The sequence below is a fragment of the Spermophilus citellus genome, assembly GCF_964194105.1.
Source record: "Spermophilus citellus genome assembly, chromosome: 3".
Classification (NCBI taxonomy): Eukaryota; Metazoa; Chordata; class Mammalia; order Rodentia; family Sciuridae; genus Spermophilus; species Spermophilus citellus.
Genome location: NC_138184.1, coordinates 2,771,039 through 2,797,889, shown reverse-complemented (window position 1 = coordinate 2,797,889; position 26,851 = coordinate 2,771,039). Strand labels below are relative to the sequence as shown.

Here is a 26,851-nt window from a genome sequence, read left to right as displayed (position 1 = left end):
GAGCTCACGGTTTTAGAGGGAGAAGGGCATGGTGCCTGCGGCTGCCTCACGGGGTACAGGCTGTGGTGGGAGAACACGTGAGGCGATCATGTGTGACCCAGGAGGACAAGTGTGGGCAAGGGCCAGGCCTGCCCTTTTCTCCTTTGCAGGCACACCCCTTGCAGGGTCCCAGGAACCACATCTGTCTCCAGAGGCCACCACTGTTTAAAAGATGTTTTTATTAGCATATTGCAGTTACACAGAATATTGGGGTTCACTTTCACATGATCATAAAAGCATGGACTGTGATTTGCTCCACTTGGGTCCCCAGCACTTCCCTTTTCCCTCCTCCCGTCCTCTTCTATTTATAGATTTTTTATATTAATGCTTTATAGATATACACAAAGGTGATTACTGTGGCACACTCAAATATGTACATAGCATAATTTGGTCAATCTCTTTCGACCATCCCATCCGAGGCTCCACCTCTTGAAGGTCCCTTTCCACGTGGCCACCCTGAGGACCAAGATCCCACAGGCGGAGCCTTGGGGGACATACTTGGGGGACTACATTGTTCCCCCAAACCTCCACCTCCCCCAACTTGCGTCTATTCCCTTTCAGCAGAATGCAGAGGGGGTCACCCTGGGTTGTGTGGGGCCCAGTGTCACCAGGGTCTTCATGGGAGGAGGTAAGAGGGTCAGACTGGGAGTCACTGCACTGCTGGCTCTCCTGGGATGGAGGAAGGGCTGGGAGCCCAGGGCTGCAGGGCCTCCTCAGGCCCAGCCCTGGCGTTCCTGGGTCCACCTCGGGAACCACGTGCGACTGCAGCCTTGACAAGTGTGAGACGATGAATCTGTGCTGTTTTAAGCCACCAGGTGCGGTGATGTGCTACAGCAGCCACAGGAAACTGGACAAGGCCTTAGTGTTGAAGGCCCTGGTCCTGTGGCTGACACATGGGCACCATCTCTGCAGCCAGGCAGCACTGAAGCCGTGGACCCGCCACCCCAGACACTGTGGGTTATCACAGGCACCAGGCTGTGACCATCTAGCCTATTCCAGTGGGGGTGTGTGGTGAGTGGTCACCTGGCTACTACCAGCTGCATGAGTCAGACTTGAAGCTTGATGTCCCTTCTAGTTCCCACAACCAGGAGCCCACCATGACTTTTTGTCACACCTGAGCCTCTAGAGCTACCCAATGTAGGTTTCTGAGGATCAAGGCCAACTCTGACGCATGTCCCCTGCTTACTCCAGGAACATTGCCTGAGAGCCACATAGACACAGGCTCTGCTGGAAGCAGGAGGGCCTGCAGCCCAGACCTGGGGATGAGCTCAGCCTACTGGCCAGGCTAGAGAGCCCTCACCCTGCACCTGGGGCATCTGTCACCACACCCACGTGGGGCCAGGGGGAGCAAGTCAGGGTGAGGATGGAGATGGCCACCTCGTGTGGGCTGTCCAGTTGGTGCCAAGCCACTCTGCAGGGGACATGGCTAGACCCAAGGGCAGGAACAACAGGAGGCCCCTCTCTGGGTCTAGGTTTGGACAGGAAGTGCCCAGACGTCGGCTTCCCCCACTGCTGTCAGTCCCACAGCCCTGAGCATAGGGCTCCTTCCTTCCTTCCCTCCCTGCTCTGGGACGCACAACACTGGCTTCCGAATGCCCTGGTGGGGAGTGGGACCCCTCCTCACACCTGAAGGGCAGGAAGAGGAACTGGGAGAAGCACGTGCCTGGACTAGTCAGCCAGGAGGACAAGGACTTAGTGGCCAACATTCTTGGTACTTTCAGATGCTGGGTGGAGGGACGGGCGGACCTGCTCGGAGACAAGGCGGCTGAGGGTAGAGAATAAGTTTATACACGTCCACACAGTCCAGGTGCCCGCGCTGCTGGGCCACGGGTGCCTCTGGTGCTTTGCTTGAGTTCATTTCCAAGCATCGAGCCCCGCCCCTGCTCTGGAGCTTGAGGGGCGGGCACGCACCTGCATGTCATCGCCTCTCATAATGCTTTATTCAAGGGCAGATTAATACGCAACTTTTTGGGACGATTTTTACAAACGTCAAGAACTAATCAGGCATCCTGTACAGACTCTTCAGACCCAGGAGGTCTGCAAAGCAGGACAAAGTGCTCTTTACACAGGAATCGGTAGTACGCTCAAGTATCCGTCGTGTGGAGGCCCCTGACCGCCCTACACAAGCCCCAGCCAGCCAGGCCGTTGGGATGCTCAGGAGGCACAGAGTGGGCTGGCAGGCAGTGGGTTCTCGCTAACGTCCATTCTCACTACTTCCTCGGCTCCAGAAGTGGGTCCACACGGGTCCTGGGCCTCTGCAGGGCGTGAGAAGGAGGGGTGTGTGGACGGCTATACCCACGGGGCTCCCTGTGAGGAGCCACCACCCCTGCTCTGGGAGCCTTTTCTTGTTTCAGTGGAAGGAGGTGGACAGCCCTGAAGCCAGTGGAGGCTCAGGTCACCACTGGGGCACCCCAAAACTGTAGACCCACTCACCTGCTCTGTCAGATACTGTCCTCTCCCACCCAGGCCCTGTCCCAGCTCCCCCCTCACTCGGAGTGGCGGACAGCCAGTCTCAGCCCCTGTCCTCACTCCTCCCGCTCAGCCATTCCCGCTGCAGAACCTTTGCATGTCCCTCTGCCTGGATGGCTCTCCCCTTTCCTGTCCATCTGAATGAGATGCAGAGGGTTGGAACCCTTCTCACCCCCAACATCCGGGATATCCATGATCATGCAGTCGCCGCCGTCGTCCTCCTCCTCCTCCTCCTCCTCCGTGTCTGCCTGGAAGCCATCCACATCCCCGGCTCCAACCTGGACAGACAGGGCACACAGACCATCAGCAGGGAGAGGAGCCCACATGCCACATATGTGGTGGGCATCGGTAGTCCCCCCTCCCTGCCTGCATGTGCACACCCGCTAAGGCCCCCGGCAACTGGCAACAACTTCTTTAAACCTGCTGGTTTGTCCGAGAACCTGTGGCTGAAGAAAATCCTGGGGTTCTCTAAATGAGCTGAAGTCAGATCACTGACAACTACCATCATTATCTGCCTTAGGACAAAAAATGGTTTCTGTTTTGGGTTGAGCCAGGCACATGCCTGTAATCCCAGGAGGACAGTGAGTTCCTCAGCAAAAGTGAGGTGCTAAGCAACTTGGTAAGACCCCGTCTCTAAAATACAAAATAGGGCTCGGGGTGTGGCTCAATGGTTGAATGCCCCGGAGTTCAATCCCTGGTGCCTTCCCCCACAAAAGGTTTCCAGTTTGGGTTGAGAGAGGTCGACAAGCCCCCACTTCCAGATCTGAGCCGGCCTGCGCTCTCTGCTGCTGTCTCTGGTCTTGGGCACTCTGCTCCCTCGGCCTGGCCTCGCAGCGCCCATCTGCGTTATGCTAGACCAGCTCTGCCGGTGGGAGTGCCCCAGACTATGGAGCAGGGGCCGCTACCCAGAGAAGCTCGAGCCCTCGGCTTTTGCCCAAGGAGAACAAACACTCGGGCAACATGAGTGACGGTGACCAAGGGTCCCACTCCAGCGGAGGCAGCTTCACACCCCAACTGGGAGGCCATTCCGAGACACTTCTGAATTCCTCTTTTGTAAAAATCTGCCTGGAAGAGTGACAGCCCCGAGGGGGTCAGCCGTGCAAGGTGCTTTCCTGGCCTCCCTGCTGGCTGGCCCAAAGCACAGCCCTGTGGCCTCCTGCCGCCAGCACCGGCTGGACAGGCCCACCTCCCCAGACCGCCGGCAGCACTGGCTCTCCTGGCACAGGGAAGAGCAGGTGGGGCGAGCAAGGCTTTCTTCAGATCCAGAATGTCCAGAGGAACCAGCACCCTGCCCCTGGGGCCCAAGCAAGGGCCAGGGACCATGAGTCCCTCAGCCAGGAGCTGGCCGACCACCACCATCACCAGCACTGACCACAGTGGCCAGGGAAACGGGAGCCAACGCCTGCTGTTCTTTGCCTTTTATTTTTGAGACGGGGTCTCACTCTGCTGCCCAGGCTGGCCTTGAACTGGGCTCAAGCTTTCTTCCCGCTTGAGCCTCCCAGCAGCTGGGGCTCCAGGTACACATCACAGGGGCTACCTGGCTGCAGGGCAAGTAGACCCTCTATGTAATCTTGTTTATGGGGTGCTGAACCCAGGGCCTTGTGTGTGAGGCAGGCCCTCTACCAGCTGAGCTGTATCCCTAGCCCCTATTTAAACATTTTTTTAATACTTATTTTTTAGCTGTAGTTGCATACAATACCTCTATTTATTGATTGATTTTTATGTGTGCTGAGGGTCGAATCCAGGGCCTTACACATGCTAGGCGAGTGCTCTACCGCTGAGCCAGAGTCCCAGCCCTACATTTTGAAAAATAGAACTGAGGCCCAAATAGTTGAAGCACCCTAGAGCCAGAGGCCCTTGAGGAGGGACTGGAGGCCCAGTGCAGCCCTACTGTCCGAGGCCAAATGTCACACTACTCTGAGCTCTAGGGAGGCCATTTACAGCCCCGGGAATGAAGACCCCAACTTAAGCTCTATACACACGCCACCTAGGGTCTTGGAACTGTCCTCCCCAAGGAGGCAGGACTGGGTACCCGGCGTCTGCAGCCACTGGCGGCCTCTGTGCACTCAGAGCTGCTTAGCGCACACCCCGAAGCAGTTCCTACCCAGGACTGTCTTCTGGGAGTCAGGGTCTCCTTTCCTCAGACTCTGGCAGCTAAAGAGCACTCTGAGGGCTGGGGAGGGGCTCAGTGCCCAGCATGCACAAAGTCCTGGGTTCCCCAAGGACTCAGAAAAAAACAAAAAACTGCCCCTTTCCACCCTTCCAGCCTCCCCAGAGGGAGGTGACCAATGACTAAGAACTGGAAGAAAGGCCTGGCGCAGTGGCACGTCCGTGTTGGTAATCTCAGCAACAGAGGAGCCAAGATGGCAAGTTCAAGGCCACCCTGGGCAACTTAGCAAGACCCTGTCTCACAATAAAATTTAAAAGGGCTGGGATATGATTCAGGGGCAGAGTGCCCCTGGGCTCCGACCCCAGTACTGTGTAAAAAGGAAGAACACGAGGAGGGAGCTGAACATGGCAGGAGGCTGGCCCAGCTCTCAGGACACACTGGGGAGCCAGGTGCTATGTGCCTCCTGGTGTGATGCACCCACTTCTCTTCCCATCAGTTTCTGGGGGTGGGGTGGGGGGTACCTTACAAATGCAGACTTCAGGAAGCCCTGGGGCCTGCTGAGGCAGAACTGTGGGGCACAGGCTAAGCTGGGTCTGGCCTGGGCCGCACTGCAGGGTCTTCAGCAAGACCCCCTGTGCTGCCGAGCCTGGAGAAGCCTCATGTGGGAGGGGTGGAGACCTTGCTGATTACTTGAGGCTGCTGCAGACAAGACGCCAGGTATCACCACTCCTGAGACCCACCTGCAACGTGTCACATGCCAACCCTTCTGACCGCCACCTTCTCTTTGTTGGAGGTTGGATAAAATAACGAAGCACCACACTGCCCATGCAACGCAGATCCCCACACCAGGCTCCATCCAATGCTGCTCGCGTGCCTGAGCCACTGTCCTCCACATTGAGGGACGTGGGCCAGCCCGAGAGAGGGGGAACACAGCCATGTCTAATAAGGTGGGGGACATGCTGCCTGGGGACAGGAGGCCTGATAGAGCACTGGGCACTGAGGGTCTCCAGGGAGGGCAGATGGGGGCAAAGGCCAACACAGCTGCTTGGAAAGTGACACCAACAGAAGGGTGTCTTTGGGCCCTGGTCAGTCTCAATCTGGGACAGTTGGTTCCCCAGCTAGTTTTGTTCCAGGCAGCCAAACCTGGGTTCCTTCTCAGATGGCCTGGGAGGAACAACAAGAGGGGACTCTGCTCCTCAGGCACAGCTTACACCGACGGCAGACCAACCAGCACTTCTCGTTTTAGGGAAGGATTTGCGGGTCCTCCACAATGTCAAGTGGCACTTGCTGAGGGGAGCTCTGCATACAAGCCACATGAGGTCAGAGACTCTGGGGCTGACAGGAACAGCCACAGCAATGACACCAGATCCTCTTGGGAGTTCCCAGAGGTCCCCTTGCTTTGACAGTGAGAAAGGTTTCAAGGTATCCAGGTCCTCACCTGGCCTCTGCCCCTATGGCCTTTCACGTGTGAAGCAGACACAAGCAGGGGCCTGCGCTCCCTCCCCTCACCCTCCCCACCCAGCTGCCACCCACGTAGCACCACTCCCTGAGTGGGGGGACTGCTACCTCCGTCTCAGTGCACAGGACGCTGGTCTCAGGAGTCGGTGCCCACAGGGCAACGCAACAGTTCATGACAAGGGACACACTGAACACTGACCAGGCTGCCATGGCTGGGCAGGAACCCAGGCCCTAAACAGCCTAGCAAGATCCTGTCTCTCAAAAGGTCTGGGATGCGGCTCAGTGGTCACATGCCCCTGGGGTCAATCCCTAGCACCAGAACACAGAAGAAGGCAGGAACCGCAGGGCCCGCTGCCCTGTAGGCTCCACTCCTACAGCCAGGGCAGCTCACCTGCCCGTCATGCCGGCGCTTCTTCATGAACTGCGTGATGCACATGCTCCCCGCAGCCTTCCTCTTCAGCAGGACGGGCGGTCCCTGGCTGGGCCCCGCAGCAGGGGCGCTGCCACTGTCCTCCCTGGGGGCCGAGGGCACCATGGTGACGTAGCTCCACTGGCACGGCACGGGGAGGTGCTCTTGGTCGAAGCTCTTCAGCACCTGTGGGTGGACGTACCAGCACATCCTATAGTCCGGCCTCTTCTCATACACCGAGTTCTCAGAAATAATCCGCTTCAGCCTGGCCTTGGAGGGCACCGCGGCGTCCTCGCTGGTGGCAGTGGGGGTCTGCGGACGGGAGGCAGGGCTGGGGGGGCCACCCACGTCACTGCTGAGCAGTCCTCGGCGGCAGTGCTCCTGGAACTCCCGGATGATCACCTTGCTCCCGTTTGTGTTGCCATGTAGCAGCGGGAGCAGCTGGGCCAGGACTGGTGGGACAGGGGACAGAGTGTGGGTCAGAGAGAGTGCGCACACAGACAGCGCCCGACAGGGCCACAGAGGTCCTCAGCTGTCTGCAAGGTGCAGGCCCGGCCGCCGGGGGCCTCCGGAGAGCAGACCCGAGGCAGGGCTACACACCTATTCCTTGGGAGAGCAGCGCTGCCCAGGCAGCTCGGGCCTGCCACCTGCGTGCTCCTTCAGCACCGTGCCCCTGGCTTCTGAAAAGCGAGGAGGCAGAGTCGGGACATGCCCTGGAGACACAAGTGGCCTCCCACTCCTCAGCGCTCCACAATATGCCCAGGACGATGACTAAAGTCACCAAGGACAAGATGGGGCTGAGGTGCAGAGAGGCAGAGCATGAGCCTGCACCTGGCCTGGGTCCCCTCCCCGGCCTGGAGGACAGTCAGCTAGGACAGGCAGCTGAGGCCGGCCTTGCCCAGGAGCAGACCCCACTTACTCTGCTGGTCCCTCCTCTCCTTCTTGGAGGCCCTGGGTGCCTGCTCCTCTTCCGAGGGTGCCGTATCCAGAAGGCAGGCTGTGAACTGCTGCAGCACCTTCAGCTCGGCGACCGAGCAGCTGTCCCTGTCGGCCGCCCACACGCAGCCAATCATCACGGGCTGGAGGACACGGAACCACTTCCCCTTGGCCAAGTACTCGTCCCACTCCTTGGCCTTCAGCTTCTGACGCACCTTGTAGTTCTCGGGGTCCGTGCACTCCTTGCAGGAGGAAAGCACAGTTGCTGGGGGCTCCCACCGCCCTCCACCCAGGCCCTGGCCAGGAGCCACTCACAGAGCCGGGCCCAGTGGGGAGGATGTTGCCTCAGAGCCAACCCCCCAGCCCTCAGGAAGAGGCATGGCAGGGCATTTCCAGACATTCGACAGCTTGAGGCGAGTCAGATGCTGCTATGACCTTGCTACGATCTTGCCCTGCAGGCAACTTACTGCCCAGCTGCCTTCCTGGTCACTGTGTGATCACCACCACCAACCCCAAATTGCCACCTGCCAGACCTAGACCATCCTCTAAGTGGCAGACGTCTGGCGGCACACCAGGACACAGGAAGGCAGCCCTCCCTTCCACTGCTGCGACATGGCAGATGACAGAGAGCCCCAGAGTGGCTTCTGCACGGCTGCTCATCTTGCAGGTTTTGGTGAGTGGTGGCAGGGTGGCAACCTGGAGGCACGAGGGACCGCTGGTCATGGGGTCCTGTGTTCTCCACACCTTGGGAGTAGTTTCAAGAACGCAGTGCACCCTGAGCCCAAGAGACTGAATGCTGGGACTGCTGGGGACCACAGGTGGTGCTGCGCAGTCACTCTCCAGCTGAGCACGTTTGGGACCCTCTGAGCCCCCACCATGGCTGCCCAGTCCTCAGGGCTCTGCCAGGAGAGCCCCACAGCTGGAATCTTCCACACACTCTGCGGCCTCCCAGGCAAAACCAGGTCCAGGTCCAGCCACCTCGAACACCCAGGCTGAGGACCCACCTGCAGCTACAGTGGAGCAGGTAGGCCAGTGGCCAGGGCAGGCATGACCACGTCACCAGCCCCCGGGCAAACTTCTGAGCCAGTCACTTCCTCCTTCACCCTTTACCTCAGTCACGCCTTCGTCCTCAGACAGGTATCCATGGGGCACGAAGAAGCCATCATCCTCATCTTCATCCTCTCCAACCTCATCATCATCGTCCTCAAAGAGCAAAAAATGAATAAGTTGTCAGGTAGGAAACAACGTGGGTGTCACCTAAACTCAAATCCAGGCCAGGGCTCTCATCCAGCCTGAGAGGCCCGCGTTCCATCCACACTGAGGGTCACTCCTACAGATAGCGTGGGGTCAGTGGGAATCCCATGGGGTCATGGTGGCTGGGAGTCAGGCTACCAGACTTGGGCAGCACAGCTGGCAGGAGGAGGCAATGGAGCCCAGAGTAAGGCCAGGCCCTGGGCCAGGTGCCTCCAATGCCACCGCCACAGGAAGCACCTCCATAGGAGAAGTGAGGCCCAGGCTGGCTTTGCCAGGCTGAGGTGAGGTTCAGCGTCAGAGCACCTGCCTAGCACGGGCCAGGCCTGGGTCTCAGACCTGGCTGCAAGGGCCGCTCTGTGCTCAGACCTGCCCTCACCCCTTCACTGTGCGACAGGGACTCCCCAGGCTCCTCCTCTTCCCACTCGTCATCACTGTCCACCTCATAGTCGAGCAGCGCCTGCCAAGAGACATAGGGTGTCACTGTCGTCGACAGGTGGGGGAAAGGGCATGGCCAAGAAGTGAGCAAAAATGGGGTCTGCATGCAGCAGGACATGTGGGCCTGGGCACCTGAGAGCCCCTACCTTGTCCTGGGCCCAAGGGTTCCGCGGGTGGATGACCACTGTCTTCTTATTCCACGTTCCCCAGTATGCTGGCCGGTGATTCTCAGAAAATTGCAGGAGCTTCATCCGGCCAAACTTCCTCCGCTCAGGAATGCCAGCCACCTTGCTGCTGCCCACGATCACCATGTCACTGGCAAATAAAGGCATCCAGTTTGCTTCCTCTGCCACTGGCTCCCCACCTCCCACACCCCAGGACCCACTCAAGGACAGGCGCACAGGTTAAAGCTGAACAGCAGCACTGCCCGGCTCAAGCACAGGGAGCAGCACACGGCGGGATGCCCCAACGGCAGGCACCAGCACAGGGTTGTGGACTAGGAAGCCCAGCAGGAGCTCGGGGCCACCCTCTGCTGCAGAGGCTGGAAATAGGAGCCCACCCGGGAAAGTGGGGACAATGAGATGGCAGGGTTCAAAGGCAGGCAGGTGGCTGGGAAGAGGACGGTGTCCTCAGGCTCTACCTGTTGAAAACATCTGTGTCCCGGCTGCAGAGCCTGGTGGGTCCGGACCTGAGGGGCTGGCGGCCTTTTAGCTCTTTCAAGAAGGAGCTATCTCCACTCTGCTGCTGGAGGAGCTGGTCCAGCTGATGGCAGCAGTCTTGGTTGAAGGTGGCCCGACAGCGGGGGGCAAGGACCATGTGCTCTTTAATTTCAAAGGGGGCAAACTTTCCACAGGAGCCAGCCAGGGTCTGAAAAAGAGTGACCCAATGGGACACTGAGTGGAAAATGAAGACACTCATCAATGGAGAAAATGTGCGGTGGACACAGGCAGAGCCTGCTGCCTCCACGACGGGCCACTGTCAAAGGACACATCCAAAAGCAGAGATACCGCCAAGTTCGTCGGCATGGAATCCTGGAAAAGGCAAAGCTGCAGGGTTGTCCATCCTGTGGCTCATGAGCTGGGAGAGGAGGAGGAGGAACCAGAGGCGGTCTGCAGTGACTGGTGGACAGTTTCTAGGCTTTGACCATGGAGACAGTTACAAGGCCTCTACCACCTGTCAAAACTCACCAAACATCTCCCAAAGTGTAAATTTTACTGTGTGTAAGCTACCCCTCAATAGATGGATGGACAGACACAGGTGACCTGAGACAGAGGCAGAAGTGGGTCTGGTGGGCCACCCCTTCCCCTTCCAGGGCCCAGGAGAGCCATGCCATACTGCAAACTGCCCGGAATCGGAAACACCCTGCAGCTGCTCCATCTCATCCAAGTGTGAACTCTGGGAGATCGGATTCCTCTGGCCAACCCCCTTCAGGGCCCACCCTCGTGTGAGCAAACATGGGGTCTGCATGCAGCAGGACATGCAGAGGAGCACGGTGTGGGTGAGGAGGAAATGCTGCTGGTGGGCTGTGGCACCACTGCACTGGGCAACGCGCAGACAACAGGTGGACCAAGCGGGCGTAGCCACAGCACGCGCACCCACAGAGCCTCAGGCCAACCACCTGGAATTCAGCCACTCCAGGCCAAGGAAGTACATGTTTAAAAATGGCCAGAATGATAGGACACCTGTCATCCCGGGGACTCAAGAGGCTGAGGCAGAGGGTGGCCAAGTTCCAGGTAAGCCTGGAATAAAAAGGGATGGGGATGTGGCTCGGTGGAAGACACCTGGATTCAACCCCTGGAACGAAAAGTTAAAAATTGAAAAAAAGGAATCAAACAGATGTAAAATGTACCACGGCAAGAACCTGAGACCATGGCTGAACACACAGAGACTAAGACCAACTCAGAACAACCCTCAAGTACACACTCGTGTGCACAGGGTGTGAACACACAGCACAGCACCCGGTAGCTCCCTTGAGAAGAGGGCCAGGTGCACTGTAGCCCGGAGCGGAGGTCTAGCCCCAGCAGGCTGGGGCAGCCCCACGCTGTGCCCATCTTGAGCACCCGATTCCCACTCACAGGCAAGCTCTGCACTGTACCAGGCACGCACATTTTTGTTTTGGGGATGAAATGAATGACCAGATATCAAACCTGCAGACACCAGCAGAAATGAAGGTGCCCCTGGGTAAATGAAGGCCCCCGTCTTCAGCAGACCCCTCTTCATTTCTAGAAGGACATGAGGAGCCGGGGGGGGGGGTGCTGCTCACCTTGGGGGCCTGTGGAGTCTTTGGCTTCTGAAAGAACCTCGTGATCTCAGCCTTCTCTGCCTTAATGCGCTATGAAGAGACAGGGATGGGGTGGGGTGGAGAAGCACTGTGTTCAGGGCACAACCGAGTCCCAAGCACTCCTGAGCAAAGGGCCACGAGACTGTAGCCCACAAACCCATCAGCCCACAATATAGGAAGTGCGGCCAGTCTCAGAATGGCAGCTACCCTCAAAGGCCCAAGTCCTGTCAAGATGCCCGGCCAGCAGGAGCGTGGAAAGCCAGCACGGAGAGCTGGTGACACCAGTGGCATTTGAACAGGCTACTTGGTCCCCATGGGTGTCACCACGCTGCCCGGAAAGCTCAAGGCGTAGCAGGGGCAGAGAGGCATTTCCAATACGCGGCCTCAGAAGCTGAGAGGCAGGGGGCAGCACGCTACCTTCTCTTCTTCCCGTAACCGTTTCTCCTCCTCCTTTTTCCTCTTCTCCTCGAGTTTAGCCCTGTGAGACAGCAAATCACGGTTCAGGTTTGGGCTGTTGGCAGGGACTGTGGCACTCGGCTGTTAATACCACAGTCTACACCCACCGATCACCAACTGCTCAAATCTCCCACAAAGCCGGGGTACAGGGTCAACCAAGAAAACTGACGACGCTGGACAGGGAACTGGCGGGAACAGAAGGCAGCCCAGCCGGCGGGAAAGCCCACCCACCCGCATGCCCCAGGAGTCCCTGGGTGGCAGCTGTTCCAGGCGGAGGGGGGCAGGAGGCCGGTCCCCCCAGTGCAGTAACAAGTGGGAAGCCCGTAGAGGCCGCTGCCTTGGCTCAGAGGTGCGGCCTGCACGGGGCAGGGGCGCCCTCGGGAGGGCGAGGGCACTCACTCGAGAGCCTCCTGCCGCTCCTTGCGCCTCTCCTCCTTGAGCCGCTGCTTTTCCGCCCTCTCCTTCTCGTCCTTCTCCCGCTTCTCGCGCCGCTCCTTCTCCTTCAGCTCCTTCTCCTCCTCCTTCTTCCTCCTGGCCTCCTCCTTGGCCCGCCGGGCCTCTTCTTTCAGCTTCTCCTTCTCTTCCCTCAATTGTTCTTTATCCTGGGGGACAACCACAGTTGGTCCTTGGGCCCTCCCTGAAGGGAAGCATGAGGAGCGTCTCCAGAGGCCACCACGTCTCGTGCCCTCATAAAACACGCCATGACACCAGTCCTTCATCCCAGCGCCTTGGGGTGGTGCAACGGAAGATTCATTTAAAATGACTTTAAATAAGGGCACCGCAAGGCGTGGTGGCCACGCTGCCTTCCAGCTAGGCTGGAGGCCGAGGCAGGAGGACTGCAAGTTCCAGGCCAGCTGGGCAACGTGGCGAGAGCCTGTCTCTCACGAAACAAAAATGGAGCACTTATAAATAGGGGGGCTGGGGCTGAGCGGTAAAGCGCTCGCCTGGCACCTGCGAGGCCCTGGGTTCACATAAAAATAAATAAATAAAACAAAGATTAAAGGAAAAAAGAGAGATCAATAGGGGCTGAGGCGAAGCTGTGGTAGGGCGCTTGCCTGGCCCCGGCAGGGCCTCGGGGTTTGATTCTCACACCACACACACCAAAAGCCAGGACACGGTGCCCCACGCCCGGCTCCTCTATTAAATGCCAACTGTGTATTCAATCAGAAAAGTGTGTCAAAATGAACAGGAACACCCAGGCTCCATCTCCTACCTTCAAAACAAACAGCCGCCACCTGCCACCCCAAAACCACAGAGTGACAATGAAGACTGGGACGAGACAAGGCCAGGGGACCCATGAGCGAGTCTTACCAGGTGAGAGTAAACTAGAAACAAAGTAAGATAAAAATCTAACTAAAACTCAAACCCATCTTTCATGTGAAGAAAGGACAGAGTGAGCTCAACGGCTGGGCAGTGTCAATGGTACTGGGGGCTTCAACCACCAGTGTCCCTGAGGCTTTCCACGGAGGGTGGGCTTCACTTCACGGTGCTTTGTTCTGCAGAGTGGCCCGTGGCTCGAGGCACTGGCTGACTACAGTCCCCACATTACCCTCGACAAGCCACCTGACTGGCCGAGAGTGGACACGTCCTTCCTGGACAGCCAAGATCATCTCCACAGGACCAAGCTTTCGGTCTGCCCCACACATGAACAAACACGCTGACCCTGCCTTGATGGACCTCCAATCACGTTGACAGGGTGTCGAGTGTCCATTTCTTGTCTAGGGACTTGTCAAGAATCCTATGGAGATGGATCCTAGGAGATGGAAGATGCCCAAGAAAGGGGACAGGTCTGTCCCAGATAAGACCACGGGCACAATGGCAGGATGGGGAGGACCGCTCCCAGGTGCTAAATAAGGAAGCCAAGGCTTGAAATCCCAGCTAAAGCACATGTCTTTAGCTATACCTGAGGCTGTTTCTCGACATTTATAGAGAGACTCGAAATTCCAAGAAGAAGATAGGGCTGGGGTGCAGCTAAGAGGTAGAGCATGAGCTTAGCATGTGGCTTAAATACCCAGCACAAAAAACCTGAGTGTAGCTGTAACGAGGCCCAGGAAACCCTGGGGAACTGAGAGCCAACTGCTGAAAGGGCCCCTTGCCTAAGCTGCAGGGGATGGGGTCTCTGAACTTTGGCATAATAAGAACCAAATGAGCTGGGTATAGTGGCACCCGCCTGTCATCTTAGTGACTCAGGAGGTTGAGGCCCGAGGATGGCAGGTTCAAGGACAACCTCAGCAAATCAGCAAGACCCCAACCCAAAATAAAATAAGGGCTGCATAAGTTAGTAGCAAAGTATACCTAGGTTCAATCCCCAGTAACACACATACGCACACACCCGAACATGGAGAAACCCATTAACAAAAGCAAAGCTGGACAGGGAGCCACGGACAATTATCACTCCTCTAGTGTATTATTATTATTATTTTTTGGTGGTGCTAGGATTGTGAATGCAAGGCAAGCACTCTACCAACTGAGCTATAGCCCCAGCCCCTCACTCTTTTAGTGTAGGGACTAAAATTCCTCTGAAGAGACAGGGCTGTAGGGATCAGGTTCCTTCTGGTGCTAGGGGTGGAGCCCAGGGCCACACACCTGCTGAACAAGGTTCTACCACCAAGCTACGCCCAGGCCTGTGAGTGGCCAGCTACTGAGGCAGAGGACTACCACCCCTACTCCTAGGCTAGGAAGAGGCAGTGTGCAAAACCCTAGGATTTAGCAAAAAGTGATGTAACCCACAAGCTACAAAGTCCACAACGTCACCCGATGGTCAGGGAAGGCGAAAATGGGACAAGGGAGGAGCAAAGGGCTCTGCTGGTGACAAGGCCAACAGGCACAGCAGGCACATGGGACTGTGCTCTCCTGCAGGGAAAGCGCCTTACTCTTTGCAGTCTCATCCTGTTCTTCTCTGTGGACCCTTTGACGAATTTCTTGGTTATCTGAAATAGAAAGACATTTATTTTCTTTTTTTGCAGGACTGGGGATGAAACCCAGGGCCTCACCATGCTAGGTAAGGGAACGCCCAGCCCAGGAGATTTATTTTTAAGCAGGGATTGTTTCAATCACTTTTCCCAATAGACACCTTCCCTGAAGTCCCTGGGGGAAACAGAAGGAGCAACTAGGAGGCCACCACTATTAAGAATGTCTTTGCAAAACAGGATACACTTCATCCTTTCACAGCCACCCATGTTCCTACCAAGAGAACCAAGATGTCACCACGGTGTCACAGACTCCAATAAATGTGCATGTACCTGCGTGTATCTGGGACTAGATAAGGGGGAGGGTGGGGAGGCAGATAAAGGAAGGACTGAAGGCGCTGAGTGCAGGAGAAACCAGAGGCAATCTCAAAAATAAAAGCCACAGGCAAAAAAGGCGTAGAGGGACCTGTAGCAAAGGAGATAGAACCTGTCACTCCCAAGGGATGAGCTCTTATTGGAACCTGAGCCAAGAGCCACTGACTCCCAGGAGGAGCTGACACCTGAATCATGCTGGGGATTGAACCCAGGGCCTTATGCACGTGAGGGAAGCACTCTACCAACTGAGCCTCATCCCCAGCCCGGGAACATGCAAATTTTTAACATAATGTCTAAAAATTGGTACTACTTCAAGTAAATAAAACATATTTGCAGCTTGGACTTGTGTGGGCCTCTGATGGATACTCTGCCTTTGTGTGTGTGGTGGGGATGAAACTGGGGGCTTCACACCTGCCAGGCAAGTGCTAACCACGGAGTCACAACTCAACTCTGCTTCTCAGAAAACAGTCAGCTTCAGGGGTGGAGATCTGGTCCAGAGCTCTAGACTCTTAGGCACAAAAGTCTCTACCACCTTGAAAGGAGGCTACATGCACAGCCAAGACAAGGGGACTCCACTCGTATATCTGGAATAAGAGTTCACACTACTGGCCCACGCACCTCCCACCAGGTTTCCCGGACAGACGATTAAAACCAAGCACAGGGGGCTGGGAATGTGGCTCAGGTGGTAGCGCGCTCGTCTGGCATGCGTGCGGCCCGGGTTCGATCCTCAGCACCACATACAAACAAAGATGTTGTGTCCGCCGAGAACTAAAAAATAAATATTAAAAATTCTCTCTCTCTCTCTCTCCTCTCTCACTCTCTCTTAAAAAAAAAAAAAAAAAAAAACCAAGCACAGTAGAGAGAAATAACTCTCCAGGTTCCATTCAAACTCGCAGAGGAGGCTGAAAAAGAAAAGGCCCATAAGCCTGGAGAGGCTCCAACAGGCGCACAAGACTGTGTTGAAGTGACATCTTTTTTTTTTTTTTTTTTTAATTTGTATGTGGTGCTGAGGATTGAACCCAGCGCCCCGCGCATGCCAGGCGAGTGCATTACCGCTTGAGCCACAGCCCCAGCCCTTGAAGTGACATCTTTATCTAGAAAATCTGAACCTCTGCCAAGGACAACACATGGAATCAGACACAACCCAGGAGACGGCCTTAGCTCCTGGGTCCCACAGAACATGGGAGGTGAGCTCAGCCTCCGCTGGGTGAGTCTCAACAAACGCTGATGGAAAGGCATCTGTCCAGAACGTGCTTGGTCTGCCGAGTCTGTGGGCTTCACCTCCACACTAAAGGGCCTAACAGAAAGTGTGAGCAGCGGCATCTCTGTTGCTGCCCTTTGTGTTGGGAGGGTCCAGTGCACAATGAGAGCCAGCTTCTTAGATGAGGGGACTGGAGGGGACACACACTCACCGAGCTGTGCCCAGACTTACTCAGCCTCATCTAGAGTCTATAGCCTTGCAGGAGGTTTCTCTTTGCCACCAGTCTTCAAGCACTGGGTCCCCAGGAGGAGCAGGTTCATGTGACAGCAGGCTCAGGCTTGGAATATCCAAGGGCCCCAGCAATTGCCACCTGGTTCCAGACGGGCACTGCCACTACTTCCCTAAATGTGGCATGGACCTTCTTGTCTGATACAACACTACCGTCCTCAAATAGGATCTGGTGTTGATAGAGCTCACTCTAAATTACACATGATTCTGACACATGCTGCCCACCTGAGCTTGGCCAGACAGCAACTATCCAGCCAAGGCCTGACCCAGGATCCTAGGAGGAAGTTCAAGCACAAACCCAACCATGCTCTCTGCAAGATGGACCCCACTGAGTCTGGGTAGTAAAGCACCCGCAAAGCCTCTCCAGACCCAGTGGTTCTGACATTTTCTCAAGGACCAGAATTTTCTAGGTGTAGGAGAGAAAAACTCAACAGCAGGGGAGCCAAGGCAGGGAAGTGACAGCCCCAGAGCAGTCCAACCTACGGCAACAAGGAACGCACGCGCCCCTATGAGCTGGCAAGTGCTCAGTCTCTCAGCAGTCCAAGGTGGCGCAGAGGGTTATCATGTTGCCATGGCACAGCACAGAGGCCGCAGAAGCCCCCCCGCCAGTAAGGACGGCAGCAGCAGCAGCAGCAGCCACCCTTCCACACCACAGCAAGAACAGAGCAGTTAAAAGATGACTTCCCCTCCAAGGATGAGTGACACATCTCTCTCCTTTTTTTTTTTTTTTTTAAAGAGAGAGTGAGAGAGGAGAGAGACAGAGAGAGGGAGAATTTTTAATATTTTTATTTTTTAGTTTTCGGCGGACACAACATCTTTGTTGGTATGTGGTGCTGAGGATCGAACCTGGGCCGCACGCATGCCAGGCGAGCGCGCTACCGCTTGAGCCACATCCCCAGCCCCACATATCTCTCCTTGAGGAAACAAAAGGTTACTGTGTATTTCTGAGGGATCTCTCCCATGCAGAGGATCAGAAAATGGCAAGAGGCAACCCCAGGGCAGATTCAGCAGGAGGTCCCGAGGTCAAGGTGTAATGATGAAATGTAACCCGGGCATCGGTCACGCCCCCTTCCCCATGTCCACGGATTCCAGAACCCCCACAGGTGTTCATGTCCTTATATAGAATAGCATTATCATGTGCATACCCTCCCAGTGATCTTCAGTCACCGCTGCTCAGTACACGTATGCATGACTTTTCACCCAGAGATGCAGAAGCTGCAAGCCATGCAGCTGGCTGTAAATTCATCTGCATGGAAAAGACCTGAAACCTGGGCTCATTTGACACCAAGGCAAGCCAGAGGGTCCAGCACCGTGACTGCCGTCTATGGAACATTCATCCTGTATCATCAATAAAATACACTAAATTTCACACCTAATTGCAAACAAACTACACGGTAAAAGGTCGTAAAGCAAAAAAGAACCTTTGGCTTTTCCAGAGAGTTTGGTATTTTCTAAAAAAGGCAGTCCCCAGATCATTGTTTTTCAAAGTGAAAGTCTCCTGCCCTATCTGGGTAATGCACGCCTGTAATCCCAGTAATAGGAGGCTGAGGCAAGAGGATCTCAAATACAAAGTTAGCCTCAGCAACTTACCAAGTCCCTCTCTCAAAATAAAAAATTTTAAAAAGAGCTGGGGATGTGGCTCAGTGGTTAAGCACCCCTGGGTTCAATCTCCGGTACAAATTAAGATCCAATCACATAAAGATCTAAAGTGGGGCTGGGGTTGTAGCTCAAGAATAGAGCACTTGCCTAGCACGTGGGAAGCACTGGGTTTGATCCTCAGCACCACATAAAAAACTAAATAAACAATATAAAGATATTGTGTCCAACTACAACTTAAAAAAAGATTTAAAGTGAACATACAAAAGTACAATCAAATCAAACAATAAATTTTGGGATTCTGGACTGATTTTTATGAGTTTCACTCGAGACCTTTTTACATTTTTGTACCAAGGAATTTAACCCAAAGACACTTAACCATTGAGCCACATCCCCAGCCCTTTTTGATTTATTTTGAGATGAGGTCACACTAAATTGCTGAGGCTGGCTTTGAACTTGCAATCCTCCTGCCTTAGCCTCCCAGGATGCTAGGATTACAGGTGTATGCAACTGTGCTTGGACCCTTTTCCTTATTTTTTGTGGTGCTGGGGAATGAACCCAGGACCTTATGCATGTGGGGCAAGCACTCTACACCAACTGAGCTATATCCCCAACCATGTGCCTGGACCTTTGAGATCTTAAAAATGAGAAAATTGAGAAATTCACCACTGTGCTTTATTAGAAATAATAAAGATTGGGCATTCGTAATCCAAAAATCTGAAACCACAAATCCTCCAAAATCTGAAACTTTCTGAACACCAACATGACGCCACAGGCAGAGGACTCTATACTCTACCCTATGGGACAAATGCTATTCAGAATGTTGTGTACTAAAGACTGGGCTACTGCATAGGGCACAGAAAAAGGACTGGATGAGGTTCAGTGATCAGCATGTCTGAAGTCCTGGGTTCCCTCCCCAGCACCACACCACAAAGAAAACAAAACAAAAAAACAGGTGTACACAAAGCATAAATGAATTTTGTGCCTAAACTTGGGTGCCATCCCAAAGATATCTCATTATATATGTGCAAATATTCCCAAATCCAAAATGTTCCTTCTCCCAAGCATTTTCCACATGGGTGTGCTTAAAGCATTAAAGAAGCACATATTATTGGGCTGGGGTTGTGGCTCAGCGGTAGAGCACTCGTCTAGCATGTGTGAGGCCCTGGGTTCGATCTTCAGCACCACATAAAAATAAAATAAAGGTATTGTATCCATCTACAACCAAATAATAAATATTGAAAAAAAAAAAAAAGAAGGGCTGGGGCTGGGTGAGGCTCAGTGGTAGAGTGCTCTCCCAGCATGCACAAGGCACTGGGTTCAATCCTTGGCACCACATAAATGTAAAATAAGATGCTGTGTCCACCTATAATTTAGAATAAATATTAAAAAAGTACATTTTTTTTTTTGTACCAGGAATTGAACTAAGGGCACTCGACAACTGAGACACATCCCCAGCTGTATTTTGTACTTTATTCTATTTACAGACAGGGTCTTACAAAGTTGCTTAGCACCCTGCTTTTAATTCATAATCCTCCTGACTCAGCCTCCTGAGCTACTGAGATTACAGGCGTGTGCCACCGTGCCCAGCAAGAAGCACATTCTTTGAAGGTCACCTTTCTGGGTCATTTACTATGGTAACAGGTCCCTCATGTTCCTATTCGTCACTGCAGACGAGGTTAAGAAGGTGGCATTACTGCCAAGAGCAGATTTTAGTTTCCCTTTCATCTGCCCACTGTCTTGCTGCCACTTCAAAGACATCCCAACAGGTCTACACTGGGACCGAAGGAAGGAGTGGAGGAAAGAAAACTCAAGTAGGAAGTGAGGGCACACCTGCCCACAGTCTTTGTTCACCAACACAGCTATCAATCAGGTATGGGCGACAAAGGCTGAAAGGGTTGTTCCACGAGACATGGGCACCATGTTGAATAGCATCCTCAGCCCACCACAACACACACAGAACCAAACAACTCATGGATTTCAGTATCAGAGAGAATTCTGCATCTTTAGTAAGTCCCAAGACCCAGTGTAGGGCCCAGGCAGCACCAAGACCTGGGGTTCTGTGGAGATACTCACTCTGTGGACAGGCGTGGAGGTAGAAGAAGGGCTGGGACCACGATAATGCCTTCCAGGAGCCAATTGCCCCTCAGGTGAGCTGGTGGACGAGGAGCTCAGGGGTGAGTGGCTAAGGGCAGAGTCTTCCTCAGGGCAGGATTCTAGCGCCTCATTCTCTGAGGCCATGCTCTTGTCCAGGGGTGTCCTGAGAGGCTTGGCTTGAAGAGGCTCCACTGCCAAGATATCCTGCAAGACCACCACAGGAACTTTCCCTCTGAACAGGATGCCTCCGGCTTCGCTCCAACTGTCCTGCTCCTTCTGGGGGCACATTCTTGGGCCCCCTGTTGGCTCTGAGCAGCTTTGAGGGGCACCTTCCTGAGAGCTGCCATTCCTCTTCAGGGCTTCAGAGCCAACAGTCTCCTCTTCTGATTTACAAGGAATGTCTGAAAGGGTTTCTGCAGGAAAGGTCGCCAGACCATGGCTCTGAATGATCCCTGATAGCCCCTGACCTGGGCCTTCTCCGACCCCACTGGCAGGCTCCCTTGAGAGGGAGGCTTCGGGATTAAATTCATCGTGGTCCACAGTACCGTCTGGCTGGTCGCTGGAGTCTTCTGTCAAATCCACAATGACCATGTTCTGGCCAATGCTGGTTTTGATTCTATTTCTTATGAGGTTATCTAAGGGACCCTTCCCATTGACAAGTTTTGGTCTGAAGTCTAGGTCAGAACCCATATGACAGTTGTTCTCCAAGTTGTCCAAAGATGTTTCTAAATCGGGGACTTTCCCTTCCACAGAAACACTTTGGGAGCTTCCAATGTCTTCTGACCCATCCTCGCATTTCTCCTTGGGGACCAGATTTAGGCGCTTGAACGGCAGACGGGCTAGAATGAAGAGAGAAGGAGGTTGCCCTTTCAGTGAAAGTGTACAGTGACAATAAATACTTTTATATTCTGTATGCTTGAAAATTATTCACCTTATCAATAAAAAAATTGGAAAACGAAAATAAACTTGCTGCACTCTGGGCGGAAACTTTCAAGTTTAAGAGGGGAATTTTGTGGATGGCATTAGAGCAGATTATGCTAAGCGAAGCTAGCCAAGCCCTAAAAAACAAATGCCAAATGTCTGCTTTGATATAAAGAGAGCAACTAAGAACAGAACAGGAAGGAAGAGCATGAGGAAAAGACTACAGTAAACAAAGACGAATGGGGGGAGAGAAACGGAGGGAGAAGGGAAAGCATATGGAAATGGTAGGAGACCTTCAATGATACATAAAATTATACGAGGTCATGAGGGGCAAGGGGGAGGGAAAAAAAAGGGAGAGAATTGAACAACAGCAGGGGAGGTAGAGAGGGAAGATGGGAGGGGAGGGGAGGGGGGATAGTAGGGGATAGGAAAGGTAGCAGAATACAACAGTCACTAATATGGCATTATGTAAAAATGTGAATATGTAACAGATGTGATTCTGCAACCTGTATTTGGGGTGAAAATGGGAGTTCAAAACACAATTTGAGTCAAATGTATGAAAGATGATATATCATGAGCTATGTAATGCTTTAAATAATCAATAAAAAAAAAAAGAGGGGAATTTTGGGGGTTAAGGGTGTAGCTCTGTGGTAGACCATTTGCCTAACATGTGTAAGGCCGTGATTGTATCCCCAGTGCCGCAAAATGGTGCTCTCAGGGCTGGGGTGTGGCTGAGTGACAGAGTGTGCGCAGAGCATGCACTAGGCACTGGGCTCCATCCCTACCACACCAAAGGAGTGGGGAAGGGACAGGATGAGACTATTGCTTCAGCTATACTTTTCCAAAGTCTTCATTAAAAAAAAAAAAAAAAAAAAAAAGCAGGGGCAGGGGGCGACAATCTTTTAACAGGGATATTGCCAAAATTTTAAGATTTTCTGATCAAGGGCTGGGGATGTGGCTCAAGCGGTAGCGCGCTCGCCTGGCATGCGTGCGGCCCGGGTTCGATCCTCAGCACCACATACAGACAAAGATGTTGTGTCCGCCAAATACTAAAAAAAAAAAATAAACATTAAAATTCTCAAAAAAAAAAAAAGATTTTCTGATCAAGATCCAGTTCAAAACCCAAATGTATTTACAGTGGGTAAAAAAAAACCCATTAAGATAACTGTTTCTGGTTTTGCAGAAACAGACCCTCATGAAAAGATTTCTCTTTGTAGTACCAGCACTCCAGGCTGCCAGATTTCGTCATCAGTGAACTGTCTTCCCAGCACCTGGCTGGCTGGGGCTGGCTGTAAGAGATTGTGTAGCCAACACCTGAGGAGTGCGAGGAAATTCAATCAAATGGACTTTCCAACAAGCCTACACCCACCTAAATGCCAAACCAGCATTTCAAAAACACTACTTTGTAATGTAACAGAGCAAATAAAATCAACCTATTCGGGATCATGTATACTTTCTCAATTTTTAAAACAAGGATTCTGTCCAGTTCTACAGCTTTGCCTTAGGTCTTCACCCTCTGGACACATGCCCTCAGCAAAATTCCCACCAACACCAATCCTGCTGTCAATTTCCACAGGACATAAACTGCTGCAGGAAAACTGGACAAACAACCCAGTTTATACAATCCAGCTGCTTCTGGATTAAGGATAAATACACTCCCTATTTCACACAAAAGGATTTGGGGACATTAACCTTCCTGTACAACAGTGGTTCTCAATAGGGGCAGTTTGTCTCCCAGGGCATCTGGCAATGCCTGGAGATGCCTCTGGTTATCACAACTTAGAGGCCACTGTTATATACTGGGAGGCCAGGGATGCTGCTGAACCCCCTGCAGTCTACAGAATAGCACCCCCAGGGAGGGGGGGAAAATTACAAAACCTCGTAAGTGCTGAGGTACAGAAACCCTACCTTTGGATCACCATTGTTCCCAAGGAAAGCTAAGGTACAAAAACGGGTTTCCGGGGCTGGGGATATAGCTCAGTTGATACAACGACTGCCTCGCATGCACAAGGTCCTGGGTTTGATCCCCAGCACCACACACACACATACATACACACACACACACATTACTAGGCATGTGGTTCAGTGATAAAGGGCACCTGGGTTCAATCTTCAGTACCCAAAATGGGTTTCCCAGCTTCCTGGTTCAGGTTATGCATCCCTGATTGGAAAAGCTCCAAAATCTAAAGTTTTCTGAGCACCAACAGTACACGTAAGAAGAAAAATCCACTCCCGCCTTCAGGTGACAGGACATAATCAAAACCCAAGCACATTATAAATACTGTAGGATTACCTTCAGGCTATGTGTATAAGGCATATATGAAACAGTGATTATTAACAGCTGGATCCCATTCCCAGGGAGCTCATTATGTACATAAAAGTATTCCGAAATAAGAACAGAATCTGAAATTTGACATACTGCTAGTTCCACACGTTTTAGATAAGGGACAATCAACCTGTAGAGGGAGCATCTGTTCTCCCTCCAGCCCCTGAAGGCTTTCACTGTGGATCCCACCAGGAGACAATGAAGGACACAAATTCAGAATAAAAGTTTAACTGTGTCCAGAGTGTTACCTTGTATCAACTTCTTAACCGGAAAAGCTGGTCTGTCTTTGCAATCCATGGCTGTGAATAAAAAATGGCAAAGGATAAATTATTAAGTGTTAGAAACATTAAGCTAGCAAATATACACACAGAGCCAATTATGTACAAGGGGATTTTCAAGTGGGTACGATGCTGCCCCCTGCCCCTTAGGGATGCTGGGCAACGCCTAGACACATTTTTATTGGTTATTTAGGGGGAAATCTTAGGTGTGCTCTAGGATATAGTTAGGGGGCTGAGGTAGTTCATTCATTAGTAAAGCACTTGCCTAGCATGTATGAGGTCCTGGGTTCAATCCACAGAATTGCCAAAAAAATACAATAAAGTCTAGTTGGTAGAGGCCAGAGATACTCCTGAATACCCTGCAATGAACAGGTCAGCCCTCCAGGCCAAAGAGTCATTTGGCTCAAAATGTTAATAAGTTGAGACATTCTGCCCTAGATTACCTCCATATCTTGTTTTGTTTTCTTTTTGGCACTCACAATGAAATATTTGTGATTATGCCTCCTGCCAAAAACAAAAAACAAACAAACAAAAAAAGGCAGCTCTCTGCCAGCAGTGAGTTGTTTCATAGGTACCTAGAACACCTGGCGTGGGCTCTGGAACACACTGGGAACCAATCAAGATTAGTAACAGGGACAATGAGCAGTGGACTGAGTAAAGGTAAATATGAGAAAAAACACCTTTTCCTATTTACTTCCCCATGCCCCCAAAATATCCTTTTTCTAACCCACCCCCTACATCACCACTAGCTTTGTAAATCAGGAAAGAATTCATTTTCATTTTAAAGGGAGGGTAGGAAGGAAACACAATTGAAAGTACTTTCAACTTGTCAGGCAGGAGCTGAAGTGCTCCATTAAAGGAGAAAATTTTTCTAAATCAAAAAAATCTCAACAAAAGCATTTAACAATACCAAAGTTGATGCAGAATTAACCATGAATAGAACCAAGTCTTTGGATAAATATCTTTAAACAGTTATGTTAAGCGTACAAGACCACACATGCTAGGCAATCTGGATTAGAAAAATCTATTTTAGCTTATTTTGGGAATCACATTTTATAAAAGCTACGTGAAAATCTGACTGGGTTTTTCTAAACTCAGTTGTCCACAGCTGAAATTGCCACCTACCACCCAACTCTGACCTAAGCCTGGAGAATAAGGTGCCCATGTTTTCTTTCTGATCATTTAAAGTGAATAAAAAAAAATTTTTAGTTTTCAGTTAATAAAAACATAGATCGCCTTCTGCCATAATCTTCACCCACTTAAATTTATTCTCAGGATAACCTCATGGTCTTATTTGCAGGACTCCAAGTCACCAGCAAGAATTGAAGGGGAAACAGACATGCCCTGTGCCCAGAAACCACATCAGATCAATAACAAAAGGACCCACGCAGGGCTGGGGCTTCTACAACTACAAAAAAACAAAACAAAAAAACCCTCTCAAGGAACCAGACTATTCAAAGATATATATTCAACACTCCTGTGTATAGTGTTACAGACTGCTCTTTATTTTTAAAAGTTTTTTCTTTTAGTTGTCGATGGACACAATACCTTTATTTATTTATTTTTATGTGGTGCTGAGGATTGAACCTAGTGCCTCACACATGCCAGGCAAGCGCTCCACAACTAAGCTAGAGCCCCAGCCCAACTGCTCTTTCGAGATTACATCCTTCCTAATTTTATTTGGTGTTAAAACAGACTTTGTGTTATAATATGGTCATAACAAGTGGTATTTGGTTTTATGTTTTTAACTAGACATCCTGACTTGGTTAAATAAAAAGATCACCAAGATCACCGCTCCACCACAGTGAGCCCTCCCAGTCTTATTTATATTAGTCATATGCAGGCTTTGTGAAATCCCAAAGTCAGAGCAATGGTTCTGAAAGGAGGGTGCAGGGATCCAAAGCCAGCGCCTCTGGGACACATTTTTGGTTGTGGCATCTGAAGAGGAAGGGTTGCTGCTGGCATGGGGTGGGTGTGGGTCAGGCATGCTACAGTGCCAAGGATAGACCCAAATGTCAATAATGTTGAGACTGAGAAGCCCTGGACTAGACTAGTTGATATCCCTTCTAGCCCTTAATTCATTCAACCAGCACACATTTAATGGGCAACTACTACGTGCCAAGAACTGTGCCAAGTGCTGGGGTTACCATGTGGAGTCAAGCAGGAAAGAAGGGCAGTCTGGATTTATTTGGCTGACCACCCCCAGTTCTGGGAAGCCTCTGTGGGCTAGAAAGACCCCTTCCAAGAAACAGGGAGGAGAAAGCAACTTCGCACAGCAGGCCGGAGTCCAGCTCCCTGGCAATCCGCAGCACCCAACCCTCTTACCTGGCTGGGCTTGCCCAGATCCCCAGAGGCAGCTGCTCTGATTTCAGTCCCCCCCCCCCAGCCGACGTGACCTCAAGCCTCGGTTTCCCCACCTGCTGCAAGGTCCAGCTCTCTTAGGACACAGTGCACTCGGTAAGAAGCAAAGCTGGCCCTCCACCTCTGGAGCCTGTTTCCCCTCCAGGCACCCGTCATCCACAGGAGGCCCTGGAAGGGCTAAGTGATGCAAAGGCGCCAGGAAGAAGGAATTTGTATATATGACCGCGACTGCAACAATAACGTCAAGAAGGGCGTCCTCCGGGTCACTGGGCGCCTGTCCGGTATCCGAGGGCTCCGAGGACGGCACGCTTGGCCCGGAGCAGCAGGCTCGCGCCCAGAGGCCAGCCCACCCCCAACCGGCCTCTCGGCTCGCACAGGCCGCGCCGCCCCTTTCCCTCACGCAGGCCCGAACCGACCTGCGGCCGCTCCCCTGGCACCCGGCACCCCGCACTCCGGTTCCTCCAGCATCGCTCCGGCGGCAGCTCAAGCTCCTCTCGGGCGTCGGGGGCGCGGGCTCCGCTCCAGCGGCCGCTGCTGCTCGCCCTCCCTCCCGCGCCACTGCTGCCACGGCCGCCGCGCTCGTATTTGGCGGGAACCGCGGCGACCCCTGCAGTCTGCGAGCCCATTGGGCGAGGCCGCACCACGTGACATC

The 26,851-nt window shown here is 52.8% G+C and overlaps 1 protein-coding gene across 1 annotated transcript; it reads right to left on the bottom strand.

The window, feature by feature from the left end:
- Window positions 1-1,107: 1,107 nt before the first annotated feature.
- CHAF1A (chromatin assembly factor 1 subunit A) lies at window positions 1,108-26,851 on the bottom strand. The gene is made up of 15 exons (XM_081287805.1): window positions 26,616-26,851; window positions 23,809-23,859; window positions 20,293-21,152; window positions 14,721-14,777; window positions 12,247-12,449; window positions 11,809-11,869; window positions 11,374-11,442; window positions 9,751-9,977; window positions 9,257-9,425; window positions 9,052-9,132; window positions 8,532-8,624; window positions 7,405-7,663; window positions 6,468-6,937; window positions 2,681-2,786; window positions 1,108-2,294 (listed from the first exon to the last, which is right to left on the bottom strand). Exons 1-15 carry the CDS (start codon window positions 26,665-26,667, stop codon window positions 2,194-2,196), a joined length of 2,859 nt encoding a protein of 952 aa, XP_081143931.1. The 5' UTR covers window positions 26,668-26,851; the 3' UTR covers window positions 1,108-2,193.

What these genes read in the sequence shown, in the direction of transcription:
- CHAF1A (XM_081287805.1), bottom strand. Translation starts at nt 26,667, where the DNA reads ATGCTGGAGGAACCGGAGTGCGGGGTGCCGGGTGCCAGGGGAGCGGCC. An exon ending in ACCCTTGGGCCCAGGACAAG is followed by an intron (nt 9,133 to 9,256) that starts GTAGGGGCTCTC and finishes GTCTCTTGGCAG; the next exon opens with GCGCTGCTCGACTATGAGGT. An exon ending in AGCGCCGGCATGACGGGCAG is followed by an intron (nt 2,787 to 6,467) that starts GTGAGCTGCCCT and finishes CTGTCTGTCCAG; the next exon opens with GTTGGAGCCGGGGATGTGGA.